The sequence below is a fragment of the Bubalus kerabau genome, chromosome 3 (genome assembly GCF_029407905.1).
Source record: "Bubalus kerabau isolate K-KA32 ecotype Philippines breed swamp buffalo chromosome 3, PCC_UOA_SB_1v2, whole genome shotgun sequence".
Classification (NCBI taxonomy): Eukaryota; Metazoa; Chordata; class Mammalia; order Artiodactyla; family Bovidae; genus Bubalus; species Bubalus kerabau.
The window spans coordinates 25,417,228-25,437,684 of NC_073626.1; the positions used below are offsets into that span (position 1 = coordinate 25,417,228).

General features: G+C 50.5%; 1 protein-coding gene across 1 annotated transcript; it reads left to right on the forward strand.

Moving 5' to 3' along the window:
* Nucleotides 1-2,157: 2,157 nt before the first annotated feature.
* On the forward strand, nucleotides 2,158-19,504 carry LOC129647202 (butyrophilin-like protein 1). The gene is made up of 14 exons (XM_055574395.1): nucleotides 2,158-2,266; nucleotides 3,882-3,941; nucleotides 5,447-5,542; nucleotides 8,725-8,790; nucleotides 9,411-9,438; nucleotides 9,968-10,062; nucleotides 12,313-12,681; nucleotides 14,053-14,334; nucleotides 14,450-14,761; nucleotides 14,921-14,941; nucleotides 15,074-15,100; nucleotides 16,134-16,160; nucleotides 18,375-18,401; nucleotides 18,825-19,504. The coding sequence occupies exons 1-14, from the start codon at nucleotides 2,158-2,160 to the stop codon at nucleotides 19,502-19,504; spliced, it is 2,199 nt and encodes a 732-aa protein (XP_055430370.1).
* Nucleotides 19,505-20,457: the final 953 nt, after the last annotated feature.

Genomic DNA, 20,457 nt, shown 5'->3' on the forward strand with positions numbered 1-20,457 from the left:
GATAGCCTTCTTGCCATCAAGATCATTTTGTACATATATGGCTACATTTTTTTTTTTTAGTGGAAATGGTACAAAAGATCTCAATTTGGTTTTTACTTATTTATTTTTTAAGATAGGAAGTATAACATGTTTGTTTGGTAATGGGTATGATTCCCTGCAGAGGTAAAGGTGATGGTGTGGGAGAGGGATTTTTGCTGAAAGAATATCTTTGAGTAGATAAGAGGGGATGGGTCTAGTACCTGAGTGGAGGGTTGGTTACCAGTTGAAAGTGAAGAGGAGGGAGGGTGTATAATGGAGAAAAAGGAAATGTGAAATAATTGCCTTGAAAGTGTGTGATCGAGTGGCCAAGAAAATGGCTAACTAGAGGTTTGTGATGATATATACCCCATGTTTTTATCCAACCACTTCAACTGCTTGGGTGCAGGGATGGAGGAGGTGGGAAGTTCAATTCAGCCAGAACTGGGCTTTTGCCAGGCTGGTATGATGTGGGAGAGTGAGGGAGACTAAGCATGCAAGGTGGCTATTATAGCAATGGGTCATTAAATTTAAGAGGGGTAAGGTTGGAACAGGGCAGTATCTCATATCAGGGGCAAAGGGGTGGGAAGTCTGGGGAGTAGAATAATTGTTGGCGAGAGGGCCCACGAGAGAGTGACTTGCAAAGAACAGGGGGTATTGAGCATAGGGTGGGAGGCTTAAAGCTGAGATTATGGAGAGGTTAATTACTGGTCCAGGTAACGAGAAGACCAAGGTATGACCGTGGGACAGGGGCTGCGGCACAGGGAGGACAGTGTCAATGGAGATGAGGAGACACAGGGGTCAGGGTGTGAGGCCGGGGTGCTGGATGGATTGCCTTGGTTGATGAGAAATCACCAAGAATGGTAGTAAGAGTGGGATGAAGAAAAGACAATGACCCAGAGGCTGAACTGTTTAATGACGGTGGAAGGCCCCAAGATGTGTGGTGTGGGCAGGGAGTGGTCTGCTTGCAACCTGTGATGGAGGCAGCTGGAGGTGGTAAGACCACCAGGCTGGCCTGGTCTGCTCATAACTCGCCATTCCTGGGTGTTTGGGGTAGTAGGTAAATTCTCCAGTCCATAGCCTGTGCTGACCTCAAGGCTGGCAGTGACTCCTTTGTGTCCCGGGCCCCAGACTGGTGCAGTTGAGGGTCAAGGGCTGCCCACCCATGGCTCACCTTCTTCATGGGGTCTCTGAGCCTGACCCAACTCTGGGTGGTAGGAGAATCTGTCTGCACTCAAGGATCTCTGGCCTCCCATGCTTTACCCTCCGGAAGTTCCCCATCCAGGTGGGAGATCCTGACAGTTACAAGCAGAGCCCTGTGTGTGATGGGAAGTGGTGTGAACATTAGCGGTGGAAGCCCTGGGGAGAAGCCCTGTGGTTCTCTATCCCCACAGCCCCCCTCTACCATCAGATGGTCCTGGAGCCCACAATGATGTCTCCAGCCCAGATCTCAAGGTCTACATGTCGAGTTGCATCCTCCACTTCTTCTTGCTGGGATGTCTAGTAAGGAAGTCCACAGAATTGCATCTAAATCCAAACTCTTGCTTCCCTGCTCCAGCAGCTTTCCCTGCACCACCCTTCACCCTCCCGCACCCATCCTGACAAAGCTATTATCTTATTGCTCAGGCCAGATAGCTGGCAATCATCCTCTTTCTCTCACATTTCATATCCAGTTCACCAGCCAATCCAGTCACCTTTGCCTTCAAATTAATCCCCCACTGACCCCTTTTTATGCCCATTTAGAACATGGCACAACTGATCAAAGCAGTGGGGCCCAAATAGGACTGGCAGAGGCTCTGCCCCTCCCTGGTCTTGCCTAGGTCTTGGCTGTGGCCTTCCTGCTGGTCTCCTGCTTCTAACCTTCTGAGTCTCTTCTCCAAATATTAACTGAGTGATGCTATCAAAGAGGAAGCCTTGTTTTTCCTGGGGTATGAAATGCCAGGAAACAGACATGTTGGTAGATGAAACGATATGAGTCCTGAGATTTGCTTCACAATAATCCAGGAGGAGGGGGAAGTGGGTGGGAGTAAACACGGCTGAAGCCACGAGGTGGGTAAGCGGGTATTTATTATACCATCATCTGTATACTATTCGGTCTACTTTTTATAAGTTTAAAACATTTTATAATAAAGGTAAAGGCTGATGGAGGTGGTCTTGAAGGACAAGCCGACTGAAGGAAGTGCAGGTCTGGGGTCCACAGAGCCCGAGACAGACACTGAGCCCTCTGCTCCCGTCATGGTCATTGTGCATGGTGGGGCCGGTGGGGCTGACTGGCCTGTGCTGTCTTCAGAGAAGGAGGCAGGGGTGCACAGAACTGTGCTGGGTTTGGGGTCCCCATGCCTGCATGCTGGAAAGAAGAGCGTCTTCTGCCCTGTGAAGATTTATAGGGTGCTGATAAGACTCCTCAGGGTGATGGCTCTTTTTGTATGTGTGTCTGTTAATCTGAAATCCTGCAACCTTGCCAACTCACATTAGTCCTTGGAGCTTTTTTGTTTTAAGAATAACTTATTTATTTTTGGCTGCGCTAGTTCTTTGTTTCTGCCCGAGGGGCTTTTTCTAGCAGGGGCTACTCTTCGTTGCAATGCATGGGCTTCTCACCGCGGTAGCTTCTCTTCTTGCAGAGTGCAGGCTCTAGGAATGCAGACTTCAAGAGTTGTGGCACTCGGAGTTATTGCCCCCTGGCACGTGGGATCTTCCTGGACCAGGGATTGAACCCATGAGGGAGTGAGGCAGGGGGGATTTGCTTGTGGCTGCTCATTGGGTTTGGCCAATGGTAGGCACTAGGGGGATGGGAAGGAGAGAGGATGGGGTATTTCTCTCATATTGTCTCCCTGTCAGTGTCCAGGCTCCTCCCTTTGTCCTTTCACGTGTGTGTGTGTGTGTGCACGTGCGGGATGGGGGCTATAAAGCTTCCCAGTGCCTCAGACTCCCCTTTTTCCCTTCACCCAGCCCTCACTCATGTTAACAGCTTCTTCTTTACAGCTCTGTCCTTGAAACTTCTCAGTGGAGTTCTGCTTCCCGCTGAGACCCTTCATCTCTCATTCTTCTCCCTCCTGTCCTCAGAGGGGCTGGACCAGGATTGAGTTTCTCCTGGGCAGGGCTAGGGGTGGGGGTGGTGGGGTGGTGGGGAAGACACTCCCTTCTCACTCTGGACTGTGCTTTTTCACAGCAGAATCTGGAGGGTAGAGTTTGCAGCTTCATCTTCACCTCCCTGCCTTCTGGGATTCAGCCTTTAACTTCTCCCTCTACCCAGCTCTCTAAGTCAAAGTGTTTTCAGCGAGGAAGATGTCTCTAAGATGTCTCTTCTGAGAGGTCAGGCCATTTTCAGCTTGAAAGTGAAAGTGAAAGTCGCTCAGTCATGTCTGACTCTTTTCAAACCCATGGATTATACAGTCCATGGAATTTTCCAGGCCAGAATACTGGAGTGGGTAGCCTTTTCCTTCTCCAGGAGATCTTCCCAACCCAGGGATTGAACCCAGGTCTCTTGCATTGTAGGCAGATTCTTTACCAGCTGAGCCACAAGGGAAGCCCAAGAATACTGGAGTGGGTAGCCTATCCCTTCTCCAGTAGATCTTCCCGACCCAGGAATCGAACTGGGGTATCCTGCATGGCAGGCGGATTCTTTACCAACTGAGCTATCAGGGAAGCCCAATTTTCAGCTTAGTTCCAGGAATTTGGAGTTTGGGAGTCAAAGCTGAAACTGAGATCACTTCTCTAGCAACTCGGCCCAGGGCCTCCGTTAGGTGCATTTTATGTTTGGTGTACCCAAAGGTTCTCTTGTTTTGTGATTTTGTCCACTTCACCATGAGTCCTGTCAGGTGGCCAGGGTGTGAGGCTGCCTGAGCATGCCTTTTTGTCTTCCCCAGATGCCTGCCGTGGCTGTCAACAAATGCCCACCGTGCCAGTGATTGTGGGGAGTGTGTCCTGTAAGTTCCTATTAGGGATGCCGGGAGAGGTGAAAGGGGAGGGGGCAGGTGAAGGAAGAAAGAATTCTGTTTGGAGGAAATGGCAGACCCAAGGCTGGGCCTTTGTAAAGTCAGGGTGTGTGTGTATGTGTGCGTGCTCTCATGAACGTGTATTTAGGAGGGGTTTGGCGGAGGGGTCCATGAAGGGGGAGATCCTCCCTTCTCAGACTTCAGGGGAACAGTAAGACTGGGGAGCCTTGGGGCATAGACTGGTGAGTGGGGTCCGGGTTGGACAGAGATGCTGATACTGTCACGACACTTTCCTGTGGGAACTCAGTTTTGTTCTTAAAACAATACTATTTTATTAAAAATAACCAAATAAAATAAAAGTAATAAATAAAATAAATAAGAGCTAACTTTTCAGTAAGTCAATAAGTATTTGAATTAATTCTCCCCACCCCAGGACTCTCCTTCCGGTCCCTAACCCTAAACCCTACAGCAAGCCAGGGACCCCCTCTTCTGACTTCTGTGACAGACACATTTTGCGCATTATTTAACTTCATATACGAGGAACTCTGTAGCCTGCAGTCTTTTGTGTCTGGTTTCCTGTGTCCGTGTCCATTTTTCTAACGTTCCTTGTCTGCATCTCCTTTCCTTCTCTCCCTCAGCGTCCTTCGCCAGAGAAGCCCTTTCTCAGTCCACCGCATTGGCCACAAGGGGGCAGCAGAACCCAGGGGAACCTGGGCTGACCCAGCAGAGCAGCCCGGCTCTAGCTCCGGGTTTCTCTTCCCACCCAGGTAGCATCCTCTTTCTGGGCTGCCTCCCAGGGAGCTGCCACAGGGTGGTGCTGCTCCCTCCCTCTCTGAAACCTGCTGCTTTAGAGAGGATTTCTGGAGCGAAATTTTGGAGTTTGGGTCTCCAGACTTTCTAGATCATGCACTCCTTTCAGTAATGTATTTTAAACATATGCCTAACATACACAAATGTTGTACAGATTGTAAAAATCAACACAAATAACACACTAAAAGAGATCGATTAGAGCGTTTATAGTAGAACTTCTAACATTTCTTCTGCCTCCCTTCTTGCCCCCAGATCCCTAGGGCACCCCTGGGGTGGGTTCGCCCCTACCTGGGGACTCCCGTTTAGGGCTCAGTTGAGCTTTAGGGGGGCCTGGAACCTGTGGGTTTGACACACAAAGGCATGACCTGGGCAGGTCCCTTCCTGAGTCTTTCATCTCAGCTGTAAAATGAAGAAAGTAAGATTTTCCTCTGAGGATTATAATAAAGTATGAGCTGTTCAGAGTAAAATTGGCGCTGGGTGAACAGTGTGCCTGAGTATTTGGTGACATCATTAGAGAGCAGGGCCTGGCCTCAGGGCTTTAGCCCACAACCCAGCCTGTGGAGACAAGTCTCCTGACATGAAGGAACAGGGTGGGCATCCTAGGGACTGTTGGAACCAGCCTCTCAGGGTTGGTCAGGCCTCTCTCGCTTCTATTGCCCCAGACCTCTCTCCTCTGACTCTCTCAGGGACGGAGGCCAAAGTGCCAGAACTTCAGTCCTTTCCCAGAAGTTGGTACTCAAATGCCTCCAAGCAGGACTTGCCTGATTTACCCTCGGCCATGGGTGGGCTTGACCTATGGGCTTGGGAGAGTGAGTAAATACTTCCTAGGTCACTGAGTGAGTCATGCATGTGGGCAGTGCAGTAACTCATCTCTGCAAAATTCACTGGCATCTCAGTGACTGGGGAATGTGCTTGACACACTCTGGGCAGACCTACCAGGGCTGAATGCCAGGGGGATCCTACCCCTACCTTTTTGCTTCTTCCCTCCCTCCCGCCCTCCCTTGCACTATCTTTTTCTGGTTCCTTTCTTTCTAATCTTTTATTTTCTTTTGTTATTCATCAAAGTAATAAAATTTATAACATTTTCTATAAGACTGTCTTCCTCCCCAGTCTCCCTCCTTTACCTTTACACATCTCAGGGCTTGAGTGGGACATACGTCCCCTGGAAGGAATCTCAGACTTTGGAATCAGAGTGGGTTGTCTACTCAGAGGGTGGTGGGGTTGGTGCTGTGGGCCAGATGGGCTCTGCAGCTGATCTCTGGGTGGTCCGGGCAGTGCTCACTCTCAGGAAGGACTGAGGGGCCTAAGGGTGTCCTGAGCTGCCTTTGCTGGATATTCTAGTTTTGGAGATGACAGCCTGTTCTGGAGGAGCTGAAGTTTTACTCAGAGGAGGGGCAGAAGTGCAGGTTCAGAGGAAGGTCTTGGCCCCAGCTGTGCCCTTGCGCTCTGCCCAGCAGACTTCCAGGGCAAAGCTTGCTCACCAGATCACTGTGCTGAGACAAGAAAGGAAAAATTGTAAAGTCAAAACAAGCCATCATTTTGTGTGTGCTTGTGTTTGTGTGTCTTTACGTAAATAAGCAGAAAACAGTTCTTCAGCTTTTTCCTGCAGTACAGTGAACTTTTCACCTTAACACTGTCAATTAATTTATTAATTATCTCTTTAAGAAAAGGAATTTAATCCTTTTTATAAACAGTCACATTTTAAAATTACAATTCATTTTACATTCACATTTGTTTTATGGCTTAGATCTGTTATGTGTGTTAAAAAGGAAAGTAAAATATTAACCCCTCTAACGTTAGGATAATTTGTAATTTGAAAAAAGGGCTTCCCCATAGCTCATTTGGTAAAGAATCTGCCTGCAATGCAGGAGACCCTGGTTCGATTCCTGGGTCGGGAAGATCTGTTGGAGAAGGGATAGACTACCCATTCCAGTATTCTTGGGTTTCCCTTGTGGCTCAGCTGGTAAAGAATCTGCCTGCACTGCGGGAGATCTGGGTTCGATCCCTGGGTTGGGAAGATCCTCTGGAGAAGGGAAATGTTACCCAGTCCAGTATTTTGGCCTGGAGAATTCCATGGACTGTACAGCCTACTAACATTAGGATAACTTGTAATTTGTATATAAATGGCACCCCACTCCAGTACTCCTGCCTGGAAAATCCCATGGACGGAGGAGCCTGGTAGGCTGCAGTCCATGGGGTCGCTAAGGGTTGGACACGACTGAGCGACTTCACTTTCACTTTTCACTTTCATGCATTGGAGAAGGAAATGGCAACACACTCCAGTGTTCTTGCCTGGAGAATCCCAGGGACGGCGGAGCCTGGCGGGCTGCCGTCTATGGGGTTGCACAGAGTTAGACACGACTGAAGCAACTTAGCAGCAGCAGCAGCAGGATAACCCCACTAACATTAGGATAATTTATAATTTGAAAAAGAAAAATCATTTGTGGCCAGTGAGCAGTCTTTCTTGTTAAGGCAGCTGGCACAGGACCCTGATGCCTTGGCGGGAGCAGGAGTGTGGGGTTGGCAGTGAAGTTGGCTGTTTTTGTCCATCTTGCCACTGTGTTCAAGTGTTCTTGCAGCGTGCTAAACATTCCCTCTACTTTGTCGTTCCCACCCATTCCCCCTCCCAACATGGACTCAAAGGGCTGGTGAGATAAGCTTTCTGGTTAGAAAACCTTGGGACATTTCTGAGTCCAAGGTCCCTGCTTGCTCCTGCTTCCTGTGGAGTCGTGTGGAGCTGGGGGTGGGGTGGGCTGGCTTTGAAGGCTGGGGGAGGACGTGGAGGGGCAGTCTCCCTGCAGCTCTAACCCCTCCCTCCTCTGTGAGGGGTCTGGACTAAGTGTCCTCAGTGACAGGACTTACTAATAAGAGGTTCATGACCTGGGCAGGAAAATGCACTGGAGGGGATGGGGCTGGAAATGGGGTGGGAGACCCACGAGGAGACTGTTCCTTGAGACTGTGGAGAATTGACGGCGGTCTGCAAGTATGTGACGTGAATTTGTGAAAAATCTTAAACGTGTTGGAAGCACACTGGGTGGGAGAGTGGTGTGTGAAAAAGGCCCCTCAAGTTTCTGGCAGAGAAAACTGAGTGAACACAGGTGCCCTTTACTAGGTAAGGAAAGTGCAGGATGGGATGAGCTGGAGAGGAAAAGCCAGTCTCCTTGGGTTCGTTTGTTTTTTTGAGATCAGAGGATCAGGCCTTGCCTGGTATTCACTGGGACCGGGCCGGGAGGGGGTCTGGATGGCACTGGGTGACACACAATCTTAACAAGCCTTAGGGCACTGTCTGTTCAGCCTGGAGCTGGTCCCGGAAGCTCCTGATATCAGGTTAACCCATGGGGGACCAGGTTGTGAGAGCTCCTGGGTCATCTGTTGGGCAAGAAAATCAGCCAGGCTGGGGGCCATTCCCTGCGCAGTTTACCAGCCAATATGGAATCATTGTGGTGGTGAGCAGCTGGTGCAAACAGAACAGGCAGGGGCTGGATGTTAGTCTTGGCTGTGCCACCCATGGCCCCACTTCCGAGGTTAGAAGCATGCCAACCTGGAGTGGAGCACTTGTCGAGAACAGTCATCGAGTGTGTATCTATGTGTCCCCCTCAGGGTGGTTTCAGCTTTACTTGAATCCACTCTCTTGTTGCTGCTCTGATCAGGCTGTTTCCTTCTTGATAACCGGGTGACTGTCCAGAGGGCAGGGCAGAGTCTGCCGGGACTGCTTTTTCCAGGTTTCACTTTGCAATAGTGAAGGAACCAGAGAAGGGCGGACTGAGCTGTCCGGGATCGTTCCCGAGGGTCCCATGGTCTGGTCTCTGCAGACACCCCTGGGCCGAGCTCTGCTGCTTCTCCACTGTCCTGAGACCACCTGGCCCCAGACATGAGGAACTCAGACTTGGATCTGAATCAGGATTGGGCTCTGAGTGACTAACTTCAGGTGCGAATTCTGAGGGCAGATTTGGGGTCTGCCCAGGGTCCCTGAACCTTCTCATGCTGCTGAGTTTAGAGACGCCCCTGAAGTCCTGGCCTTTCATAGCAGGTAAGTGGGTTTTGAAGACACTTGTGGGCGAGAAGAGCAAGCAGGGAGCAGCAGGGTTGAGGAGGAGGCTGAGCAGGTGGCGGGGCTGGGGGCAGGGTGGGTGGTGCTGGATGGTGGAGTGGCTCTAGGGAGACCCCGGACCACCACAGTGAGGGGTGAACCTTCACTCATTTGTTTCAGCGTTATTGTATAGCACTTACTAGTGATAGGCCGTTTTCTAATTCTATGTAGTGACTACAAATATAAATTCATGTGATTCTCATGAAAACCTTGAGATGGAAATGCTGTTAATATCCTCATTTTGCAGATGAGGAATAACACGAAGATGGTTGAGAAACTTGGCAGACAGGCGCCCAGTCTTGGGTGGAGGACTCAGTGCTTAGCCCCTAGTATCTATCCTTCCCAGGACCCTAGGCTGCCTCCTCCCCCACTTCAAACATTTAGTGTTTTGGGGTCTTTTCTCTGATGAGGACTCATTTTTTCATTCGGCTGCTCTGTTTCCACCGGGATCTCCAACCCCAATGCAGAAATCTTCTTTAAATTCAGTGGGGATGAGGATTAAGCTGTCTGTGGGGACTGACGGAGCACCTGGGTGCAGGCCTTGTCCTTTGTCCCTGCAGGAAAGGGCTGGGTGGGGTTGAAGTGCAGGTGAACTAACCCAGCAGCAAAGGCAGCACACATGCCTCTGAAGGACCCACAGTCCCCTTGAGGAGGACGTTTGTGGGACCTCAAGTGGGAGCTGGCCTGTACTTCACAGTGAGGAGTTGAACCTGGGTCTCTGTCCATAACTGGTAGACAGGCGTTGCTGGTGGTTGTGAATAATGGGGAGATGCAGGATGGTCCCAGCTCGGGCCCCCGGTGCTGGGAAAGGAAGCACCTGGTATTCTGGGCAGAGTGGGCTGGGCTGCAGGTGCCATTGGGGTGGGAAGGGAAGGGGGGCGTTTTTCCCAAGCAAACCTTGTGGTTGTTTATCCCCACAGAGGCTTCCATAGGGCTGGGAGGAGCCCAGGCTCAGTGCTTTCTGGGTGTCAGAGTTGTGGGGATCCCAGCACCTCATCAGCACAGGGATCCAGTTGGGGGCTCTGCTCCTATAGCACTGTTTCTGGCCCTCCTCCCCACCGGGGTCCCTGAGCTCTGGGCCAGCCCTGGGTCTGCCTCCTGCTCTGTGTCTCTCCAGCTCTGAGGAGATGGAGGACTTCTCCCTCGGCTCTGGGCTCTGCCACCTCACCATCCTGCTCCTCCTTCTCCCTCTGCCCACTGGGGGGTCCACAGGTGAGTGTGTCCCCACTCCCTTCCTGTGTGGGTCCCCGGGAGCTAGGCTGGCTCTCTCCACCAGCAGTGGGTGGGTATTTGAGGAACCCCTTCTTTAGAATAATTATGATGCTTCCCCAGGCAGTAACTGTAATTATATAATTGAGAAGAGTCTCTAAACCATAAAATAAGGGACCTTGACAGTTTCCAATGTGGAGATTGTGATGTTTTCAAAAGTCAACTATCAGGACTTGCCTGAGGGCCTAGTGTTTAAGACATCATGCTTCCATTGCAGAGGCATAAGTTTGTAGCTGATTAGGATGCCTGGTCATGCATGCCTCACAGCAAAAAAGGCAACTATGAAAAATGTTACCATGCGAGAATGGATACACGTATATGTATAGCTGAGTCCCTGTGCTGTCCACCTGAAACTATCACAACATTGTTAAATGTCTATGTGTTGTGTGCTGAGTTGCTTCAGTCACGTCCAACTCTTTGCAATAGCATGGACTGGGGTCAGCCAGGCTCCTCTGACCACGGGGATCCTCCAGGCAAGAATGCTGGAGTGGGTTGCCATGATCTCCTCCAGGTCTCCTGAATTGCACGCGGATTCTTTATCGACTGAGCCACCAGCTATCCTCCAATATAAAATAAAAAGAACAAAAATGTGACAGTAAGAAAGTGAAAGTGTTAGTCATTTGTTCGTATTGGACTCTTTTCGACCCCGTGGACTGGGGGCCGCCAGGCTCCTCTGACCATTTGGATTCTCCAGGCAAAAATACTGGAATGGGTTGCCATGCCTTCCTGCATGGGATCTTCCCAATCCAGGGATTGAACCTGGGCCTCCAGCACTGCAGGCGGATTCTTTACCATCTGAGCCACCAGGGAAGTCCATTAGGTGCTGTACTTGAACAAAACAGACAGATCCTATCTTTATAGAGCTTACAATGTAGAAGGAGGCTGCGAGTAAGAAATGCACAAAAGACTGTAATTGACAGTTTGTTGTAAGAGATGAGAGGAGGGGCAGTGGAGTAGTGAGGCTGGAGGGAGGTAGCCAGGGGTGGGGAGGTGGGAAGCAGGCACCAGCATGTTTAGTGAGAGGAGAACAAAGACCTGGTTGAGGGGGTGAGTCTGTGACCGTTCCAGTGGAAGGATGGTTTCTGCAGGAGAGAATGGCCAGTGCAAAGATGCCTGTGTGCCTGTAATGCTCAAAGGACTGTGGAGGCAAGTCTTGGCTGGAGCAGAGTGTGTGAGAGGGAGAGACCAGGAGTAGGAGTCAGGGAGACCTGGGGGTCAACCCCAGCGGGCCTGAGGTCCATTGAGGGGACTGAGGACCCATGGCAAGGCTTTGAGCCAAGTAGGGACAAGGTGTACAGCTGTTAAGGGTGACCTGTCCTTCATGGTGAGGGGCTGATTGTGGGCCCTCATACCATGGGAGTGGGGAGAGGAGACCCAGGGAGCTCAGTGTACCATTTCCCTCTATGTGAGAGACGATGGTGACTCAGACCAACTCTGAGCAGCTGAAATCTTTCTTTGGAGATCTAGCAGGGCTGTCTCACACAGGGGTCATGTCGTGACCCATCTACCAGGTCTCAGAAGGACAAAGGCTCTGGGAAGATGTCAGTGGGGTGAATATGGGTTCCTGTGGGTGATGAGAAGAAAGGCAGCTTTTTAACGAAAACAGCATTCGGATCTGGGTTTTAGTGCACGTTTGAGCCGAGGAGAAAGTCATGAACACACATGATAAAGTTAGGGCTGGAATAGAGTAGCCCTGGGTGTGGCTGGTGATCAAGAATTTCTGACCTAGAGCCCGGGTATGTACTTTGTTCAGGGTTCAGTCCTGCCCAAGGAGTGGGGGGCAGGATAGAGCTGTGATTCTCAAAGTGTGGTCCATGGAGCATCAGTATCAGCCTCCCAGGGACTGTTTACAAAGGCATATCCTTGGGTCCACCCCAGACCTACTATATCAGAAGGTGTACTGGGGGTGGAGGGGGTCCCTGCCAGTTGTGATTCCCCTGATCTCATGACAATTCTGTTGCATATTCACACTGAGGGCCTTCACAGAAGGGCCTGGGGCCAGGAGAACAGGAGGGTGAAGGATTCTCCTTGAAACTGTTTCTGGGTCACAAAAATGTGATCAGAGATGTTGCCCAGATTCAGAGTCATCAAGCTCAATCCATCAGTCCCGTGGTCATCTCATCCGAGACTGGAGCCTTCCCACCTGATGCTGTGTGTCCCCTGCCCTCGGACTGCATCTCTCCTGCTCTCTCACTGCCGTCTCTGTGTTCACAGAGAAGTTCCGGGTGACTGGCCCTTTGCACCCCATCGTGGCAGTGCTGGGTGGAGAAGCTGTGCTGCCGTGCTCCCTATTTCCAGCTGTGAGTGCAGAGGACATGGAGCTGAGGTGGTTCCGCTCCAAGTCTTTGGAAGCTGTGTTCGTTTATCAGAACCGACAGGAGCAGAAGGAGGAGCTGATGGCTCCTTACGCAGGGCGGACCTCGCTGGTGGGGGACCTCCTCAACCAGGGATATGCTGCTGTGCACATCCAGAGGGTCCAGGCTTCTGACAATGGGCTGTACACCTGCTTCTTCAGAAAAGGACACTTCTATGAAGAGGCTGGTTTGGAGCTGAAGGTGGCAGGTTGGTGACTTGGGTAACTAGATTAGCGTTTTGGGGTGTTGGAACTGGGAGGGATCTGAAAGATATAACTCAGCCCCGCATTTATCACAGGAAGAAGGGAGGCTCTTTGATCCATTCATTCATTCAGTGCAAATATATAGAGTCCCTCCTATGTGTCTGGGCTTCCCAGGTGGCTCAGTGGTAAAGAATCCACCTGCAATGCAGGAGACATGGGTTCTATCCCTGGGTTGTGAAGATCCCCTGGGGGAGGAAATGGCAACCCACTTCAGTATTCTTGCCTGGAGAATCCCATGGACAGGGGAGCCTGGAGGGCCACAGTCCATATGGTCGCAAAGAATCGGATCCAACTGAAGCGACTGAGCATGCACATACTATGTGTCTGGTCCTTTCTAAGCACCTTGGATGCATCAGAGAACGTAATAATAATTCCTGTTGTTATGAGTGTATATTCTCAAGTGGATGATCAAGCAGTCACAATGAAGAAACAGATTATAGGTGATGTTAGAATGTGGTAAGAGCTGAGGATGAGAAGCCGAGTGGACCAGGGGAAGGGGATCAGGACAGGGGTTGGGAGTGAGGCCAGGCTGCAGTGTTACACAGAGGCGCAGGCTGGTCCTGATGGAGAATGTGTATCTGAACGTAGACTGGAAGGAGGGATTCAGCGTCTTGGACATCTGGGGGTTGCAAGTTCAAAGGGGAGGGAACAGCCAACCTTAATGGCCTGGGGAGGGTGTGTGGCTGGTGTGTTCTAGGGACACCTGGGGTCCTCATGGCTGGTGGGAGTGAGTGAGGGGGCAGGGTGTTCAGAGGGGACAAGAGTGTGGCAGACAGGGACAGGGACTGGATATAAAGATGAGTGGAGATGTGGGAATATATTCATAATCAAGCCATCAGAGATGGGGCCAAAGCACATATTAGTTTTGGAATTATGAGTTTGAAGTCTATGTGAGGAGTCCATGTGGAGGTAAACCTGAGGATAGAAAGAAGCAGAGTTCAGGGCATAGGGGTGTCAGCTGACCTAATTTTCCTGGTGATTTTCAAAGAGAGGCAGTGGGTGTGGAAGCAGATGCCCTGGGAGAGTGTGAGGTGAGGAGAGCAAGGATAACGGTGGACCTGGGACCACATTCCTCCCCCTGTTTACACGGCATCAGCCCTTTCACTTGCACGACTGGGGAGAAGGGTCCAGCCCTCTGAAACGCTGGGGGTCCCCATGCTCCTTCCTTCTGTTCTCCGAGGCAAGGATGCCTCCTTGTTCCCTGTGGGAGCAGGCTGTCCCCAGAGCCCCCAGAATGCCAAGTGCAGGGCACCCCCTGGAGTTGTGCAGGTGTAGGCACCGCTGGGTCTCTGGGCTCTACATCTTGCCTCCCGCAGGTGTGGGCTCTGCTCCTCAGGTGCGCATCACAGGGCCTGAGGAAGATGGGGTCCGCGTGGTGTGCACGGCCTCGGGGTGGTTCCCGAAGCCTCAAGTGCAGTGGAGATGCCTCAGTGGAGAGAAGTTCCTGGTGTTATCTGAGGTCTACACCCAGGATGCTGAAGGGCTGTTCAGCGTGGAGGCGGCGCTGGTGGTGAGAGACAGCTCTGTGGGGAACGTGACCTGCTCCATCCTCAACCCTGTCCTGGGCCAGGAGAAGGCCATGGCCATTTTCATCCCAGGTCAGAGGTGCTCCTGTCTTCCAGCAGGGCTGGAGGAGGGGGCCGGGTGTTCCTGGGTGTTCCAGGCTGGGCTGTCCTGGGCGGGGTCCTGACGGGGTGTCTGGCTGGGCGAAAGAGCCCTTCTTCCCCCAGGCCTCTCCCTGGAAGGTGGCTTTCTCGGTGAGCCTGACTGTGCTGGTGATCTTGCTCCTTGGGGCTGGATGTTACACCAAGAGACAACATTCCATGAAGATGCAGGTGAGGGGAGAAAAGGAGACTCTGTGCCAGACTAGCGAGCAGGACCGTCAGACAAAGGAGGAAGTGCTGAAGGACGCAGGTAAGGCAGGACAGGGGTCAAGGCTGGTGAATGTGGCAGCTGGTGCTGAGAGGGAGGAACTGACCACAGGGCCTGAGTCCAGGGCTCTGGGGAAATCCCAGTCCAGAGCAGGTGGCTGGGGAGACCTGGGTGGACAGCTGGAGCTGGGGAGGCTCCGATGGGTCTGCAGTTGGAATGTCTTCGCCAGGGGTTACACACAGAGAGGTGGTATTTGTGAATCTTTTTCTTAGGGAGTGGAGTTCATGCTTTTTTGTTTTCACTCTCTTTCAGCTAAACTTCAGGAAGAACTAGGTAAGTTCTGCTTTTCCTCTTGAGCTCTCTGCATCCCCTCCACAGGAGACATTCTGGTTCTTAGCATGTCTCACTGGTTCAGACATTTCTGGTTCTTAGAAAACACCTGTTTTCTTGTGTTTTGCTTTTCAGAGAGAAGGAAATCTGCTTACCTGGCTGGTGAGTGACTCTCCAGATGTCCTTGGGTCTGTCTTACCTGTGCCAAGGTGTCCCTCTCCTTGTTTGTGTCTAGACATGTGGACCCCCTTTTGTGGGGTGGAAGTGGAAGCTGCGGGAGGCAGAACCCGGCTCCTAGGCCCCTCGCAGACCTGGGCTGGCAGGAAGCTTGGGTCTGATGGTGACCTTAGAATTTCTCACGCACCCTGGGTCTTATTCTAACCCTGATCAACCCGAAAATTACCGATAGCTTTGTAGCCTGAATGCATCTGGTTTTTGATCAGTACCTGAGGGCCACATGCCCTGAGATTTCACTGAAGGAGCTACACAAACAAATGGTGATTAACTTTGTGTGTGGCCTCCTTCCTCTATCCCAGCACACCATCCAGGGCGAGTCTCTTCTCTCCAGTTCCTCAAGATGATGATCAGAAAGCGATTGAGGGCTGATTGATACCTGGGCTGACGATGCATGGAAAAGTCATGGGCTGCCCAGAAAAATGACATGTCTCTCTAGAATGATTTCCTCTGGGAATGCTTGGCCAGTTTTACCTTGGAGTTGACCTTGTATCTATGTTCTTTTAAAATTCCTGCTTCATGTCAATTTCCCATATATATTTTTTCCAGAAAATACTGATGCAATAATTAATTGTTAACATTGTGGAGTAATTTATACTTTTTTCCCCTAAAATCTATTCAAACAAATAGCTTCTGAGCCTGAGCAGCAACATGGAGTAACAGGTGAAACAGGAGTTTTGAAGGATTTTGAAGGAGGAGCAACTAGGTGAACTAGCCAAACGTCACGCAGCAGGGGACAGCGGTGGAAGTCATTCCAGAGTGCCGCAGGCTTCTTACCTGTGCTCCAGGGAATTCCCCACCACACCTGCTGTCTGCACGTGGCTGGAAGTCACCTCCTCTCCAGCCTCTCCCCCACTGTAGTTAGTCTCACCTGCAGAGCAGAGGGGAGGCAAGGGCCAGTGGATTCACACCGAGCAGGTTTCTTCTGGCTGAGGTCTCACCTGAGTGTGTCCCCTTTCAGCCTGGAGGAAGGCGCAGCTGTATGCAGGTAAGTGGATGTGAGTTCCTCTGGCCTCCCCTCCCGACCTAGACTTTGCCCCCTTCTCCCTGAGGGGACCCCACAGCAGGGTGGGGTAGGTTTCCTGGTCTTCTTGTCACCTTTGTAGCCTCCACCTGGAGACTGCAGGGACTCCTCACACACAGATGTGCCTCCATCCTGCCCGTGCTCTACTGCAGGGCACGGTCAGGGTTAGCAGCGCCCTCCCCAAACACCTGGTGCAACGGGGACTTCTTGTGACAGTGACAGCGGAGGGGTCAGCGGTGAGGAGGGACGGCAGCAGGGGACGACCGTGTGGCTCAGGGATCGCTCATCTCTGGAAGATGTCAGAAGTCATGCTCGCTTGCTTATGGGACACTTGGTTTGAATTCTTCTCTCTTTGGCTCTAGTTTTGGTTTCCCTGTTTCTCCCTGGTCCTCTGCCATATTGGTCTCTCTCTGCTTCCTCGTGCTCTGACCCCATGCCCAGGCTGGCTTTCATCCTCCAAGCCTCCTTGGTTGATGAGGAGCAGGTGTTCTGACTCTGGGGTCCACCACCTCTGGGATATGTATGGACTCCTTGGATGAGGGTGTGAAAGATATGAAATTATATGGAAAATCCCAAGTGCGTTTTTTTGGTCATAAAACCAAAAATGTAACATACAATGGATTATTCATGACCATCATCTTCCATTTTAGGAGAATATTTGTCTGAAGGGCTCAGGCTGCTCCTCCCCTTTTCAGGGTTAATGTAGAAGATTGGAAAAGGAGACTGTGAGAGAGGTTAAATTGCTTTTGGAGAAGGGGTAAGGGAACAAATCATGGAAGAAAAGAGCAGGAGGAAGAGAGGAGGAGATGTGAAGGAAGTATAGGAATGTGTGGGGGAAATGCCCTGTAGAGGTTTTGAGTGGACAGAGTGACTGAAGAGAGGCCAAAGGTCACAAGGTCAAAAGTCACAGCCACGTGGTGTGAATCTGAGAAGTGCACTGAGAGTTTGCAAGGTTCATGGCATGAAATGTAATGGACTCCTTGAGTCTTCTTTAAAATATTTAAGAGAAACTTACATTCCTAAGCCCTTTTTAGGTAACCATATAATGAGTTTACCTCTGATAATGAGACCATCTGCACCTCCCAGAGGTGCTGGGGCAGGTGTGTGGTTGCAGGGATGCTCATGCAGTGAGAGTGGTCTCGAGGACCCTTAGCAGTGGGGTGAGTGAAGGTTCTGCGCCCTCTGAGCCTCTGTCATAGGCCCTGTTCCTGCTTGGAATGCTCCTGTTTAGGGTCAGGAATACAGAATTGTGAGAGAAAGTGGGGAACCCAGAGGATGACGGAGGCCTGGGCACCAATGGGTGAGAAGCCATCTCAGGCGTCTTACTGATTCTTGCAGGGATTTGTTTCTACACAGTGATGATCGTGTAGTCTTCTTTTGCCATCCTCATGTTCTCTGCCAAGTTTAAGTCACATGTATTTTAATGTATACCTTTAATTCTATACTTTTCATTAAAAAAAATAAACTGTACCATGAAACTAGAATCAGCATTTTTTAATATTTTCACAATATGCCATGTCTATAGGGATGGTTTTGTTCCTACAAAAATGGAAGGAAAAGTTATTCGTGTTTCATCTTTTCAGCGCTTGTCATGCTTCCTTATTTGAACATCTCTCTCCCTCTCTGGAAACCTCTGCATTGTCTTCTACCTGGGTCAGATTTCTCCAGTGCTGTGCGCTGAGCTCTCTTCTCTCCTGGCACATAGTCATGCTCCAAGTTCGGCTTAGCCAGTTGTATTCTCTCTACCCATGGCTCAGGGACAACCTGCAAGCTCAGCCCGATCATTTCTTCACTTGTGAACGAAAGCTTTTATCTCCCCAATTCTTTCTCTAGAAATCCTATCTTTCATTATAGATATGTGGCAAGGGCCTTGAGAAAGAATAATTTGGTAGGCAAATATGGCAAATATCTTTCTGTTCAGGTCAGTCTCCAGCTTCTCAATCCCTGAGTATTAAGGTCTATGGCTAGGTCTTCATCAAAAGGTTGCAAAATGATCATTCTGTGTGTGTGTGAGTGCATGTGTATAAAAAAGCAATAAATGTATCAAGTGAATGTTTCCAAACATTTTTTCTACAAATCCTTCATTAGCAGCTTCAGTACCCACCCCATGTACCCACCCTAAAGTGTGTTGTACAGTCTTTGTGAACCCCTGATATGAAATGTGTGTTTTCCTTGTAGATTGGCAGAAGGAGAAGTTCCAGGCCTGTGAGTGACTTTGTGTTTTTTCTGGATTTTCCTACTGCTGTCCCTGTGGCCTCTCCTTCACTTCTCAGTGGTGATATAGATGCTGGCACCATCAATAGCGTGGGGTGGGATGTGGTGGTGGTAGTCACACACAGGTGGGGCTGATGACTTTGGCCGATATTGAATACTAAATAGACATTGGAGAGCCTACTGGTCCTCAGCCCTTGGAGAGCACGCTGGTCCTCAAGGGCTCTGTGATACATCACACCCTGAAATCAGTCTCGTGGGTCCTTTTCCTGCTTGGAGGCCCGTTGACTTGAATCACAAGTTCCTGTTGTCAGGGTGCTTAGCCTTCCTCCCATGCAGCTGGGATTCCGGGTTGAGGGGTGGTTGTGTGTTCTTGGGGAGAGGAGGACCTTGAATGATAGACAACTTTCTCCGCAGGGCCTGTCACTCTGGATCCACGATCTGCCCATTCAGACCTTGTTGTCTCTGATGAAAAGACAAGTGTGACCTTGAAGGCCTCCTGTGTGGACGCTGCAGATAAATGCAGTGTACTGGGCTTTGAGGGCATCACCTCAGGGCGCTGTTACTGGGAGGTGGAGATCAGAGATGGAGACCAAAGCGAGTGGGCCCTGGGGGTCTGTAGGGAAGGTATGAACAGGGAAGGCTGGTACGGCTGGTGCATAGAGTCCTCAGATAAGGGGTTCTGGGTTGTGGGGAGATTTGAAAGAAGATATTTTGCCTATACTGTACCTTATACTGTGCTATCCTTCATGCAGGCTCCCCACCCCAGGCTTAGAGTGGGGGTGTTCCTGGACCACCAGGAAGGGGACGTCTCCTTCTACAACATGACTGATGGCTCCCACATTTTCTCCTTCTCTCAGGCTCTCTTCTCTGGGACTCTCTTTCCATACTTCATGATTAGGTCAGGGGACGTGTCCATGACCATCTGCTCCGACGTGGGAGGGTCTGAGGGGCTCCCTGTTGCCCTTAGCAATCCTTCTCTGGAGGAGCCTGTGAGCTTCCCAGGGGCGGGGTTCAGCTCAGGCTCTGGTGCTGATGGTCTCCCTGGGGCCGAGTCTCCATTGCTGCCCTGCAACCCCGAGGCTGTGTCCCCATAGGGCCCATCACTGTCCTGACCCCTCGCTGTGGCTCTTCCTGGAGCTTCAGATCCCTTGTGACAGGGGCCTCTGAGGTGCAGCCTGGATGACTGGGGGGTCTCATCCCCCTGCTCTGGAGACAGACTCCTGGGCATGTGGTTACAACAATCATCAGTTCATGCCATGGACTCAGGTTTGAGAAGCTAGATGTGGACTGTTTCTGAATTAGTTTTGATTAGGCTGTAATTTGCCATGGGAAGTCAATTTTCTGGTGATAATAAAATTTTTTTTAATGCTTTTTAGAAGAAAATTATTTTTATTTATTTTTTTGGCTGCACCAGGTCTTGGTTGTGGCATGTGACCTCTTAGTTGTGGCATGTAGGATCTAGTTCCCTGACCAAGGATCGAACCCAGACCCCTTACATTGGGAACACAGAGTCAGCTACTAGACCACCAGGGAAGTCCCTTTTATGGTGTTTATACACCATTTGGTTATTAAAGGGCACAAGAGCTGAATCACTCTGCAGAATAAAAGGGGGTTATTTTATTGAATCAGTGCAGAGGAACCCAGAACCGAAGGTAGGTCTCCAGTTGTATTTATGAGGATCCAGAGTCTGACCAGAAGTATTGGCCAGAATCTTGCAGGGATATGGATGGCTGATGAATTTTAGAGGAGTTAGCATTCTACTTTATATACTTCCTATTCTGGGGTGGATGAAACTCACCTATTTTTATCAACCTCAGTAGATTTCTGTGAAAGAAGGAGAAGGATCTGGGTTTTTCTGTAGTGTCTGCATCAGGAGGAAAGAAAGGAACTGCTACCAGAATTAAGGTGTGAGTGAAGACAAGAGTTTTCAGAGGCAGGTGCAATGCAGAAAGCTTTGACTGTGAGCACGATTCTAGTAATCAGTGTATTGCCTCTTAGTACTTCCAAGTCCTATGGTAAAGAGCAGAAAAGGAAGCAGGACTCTGAG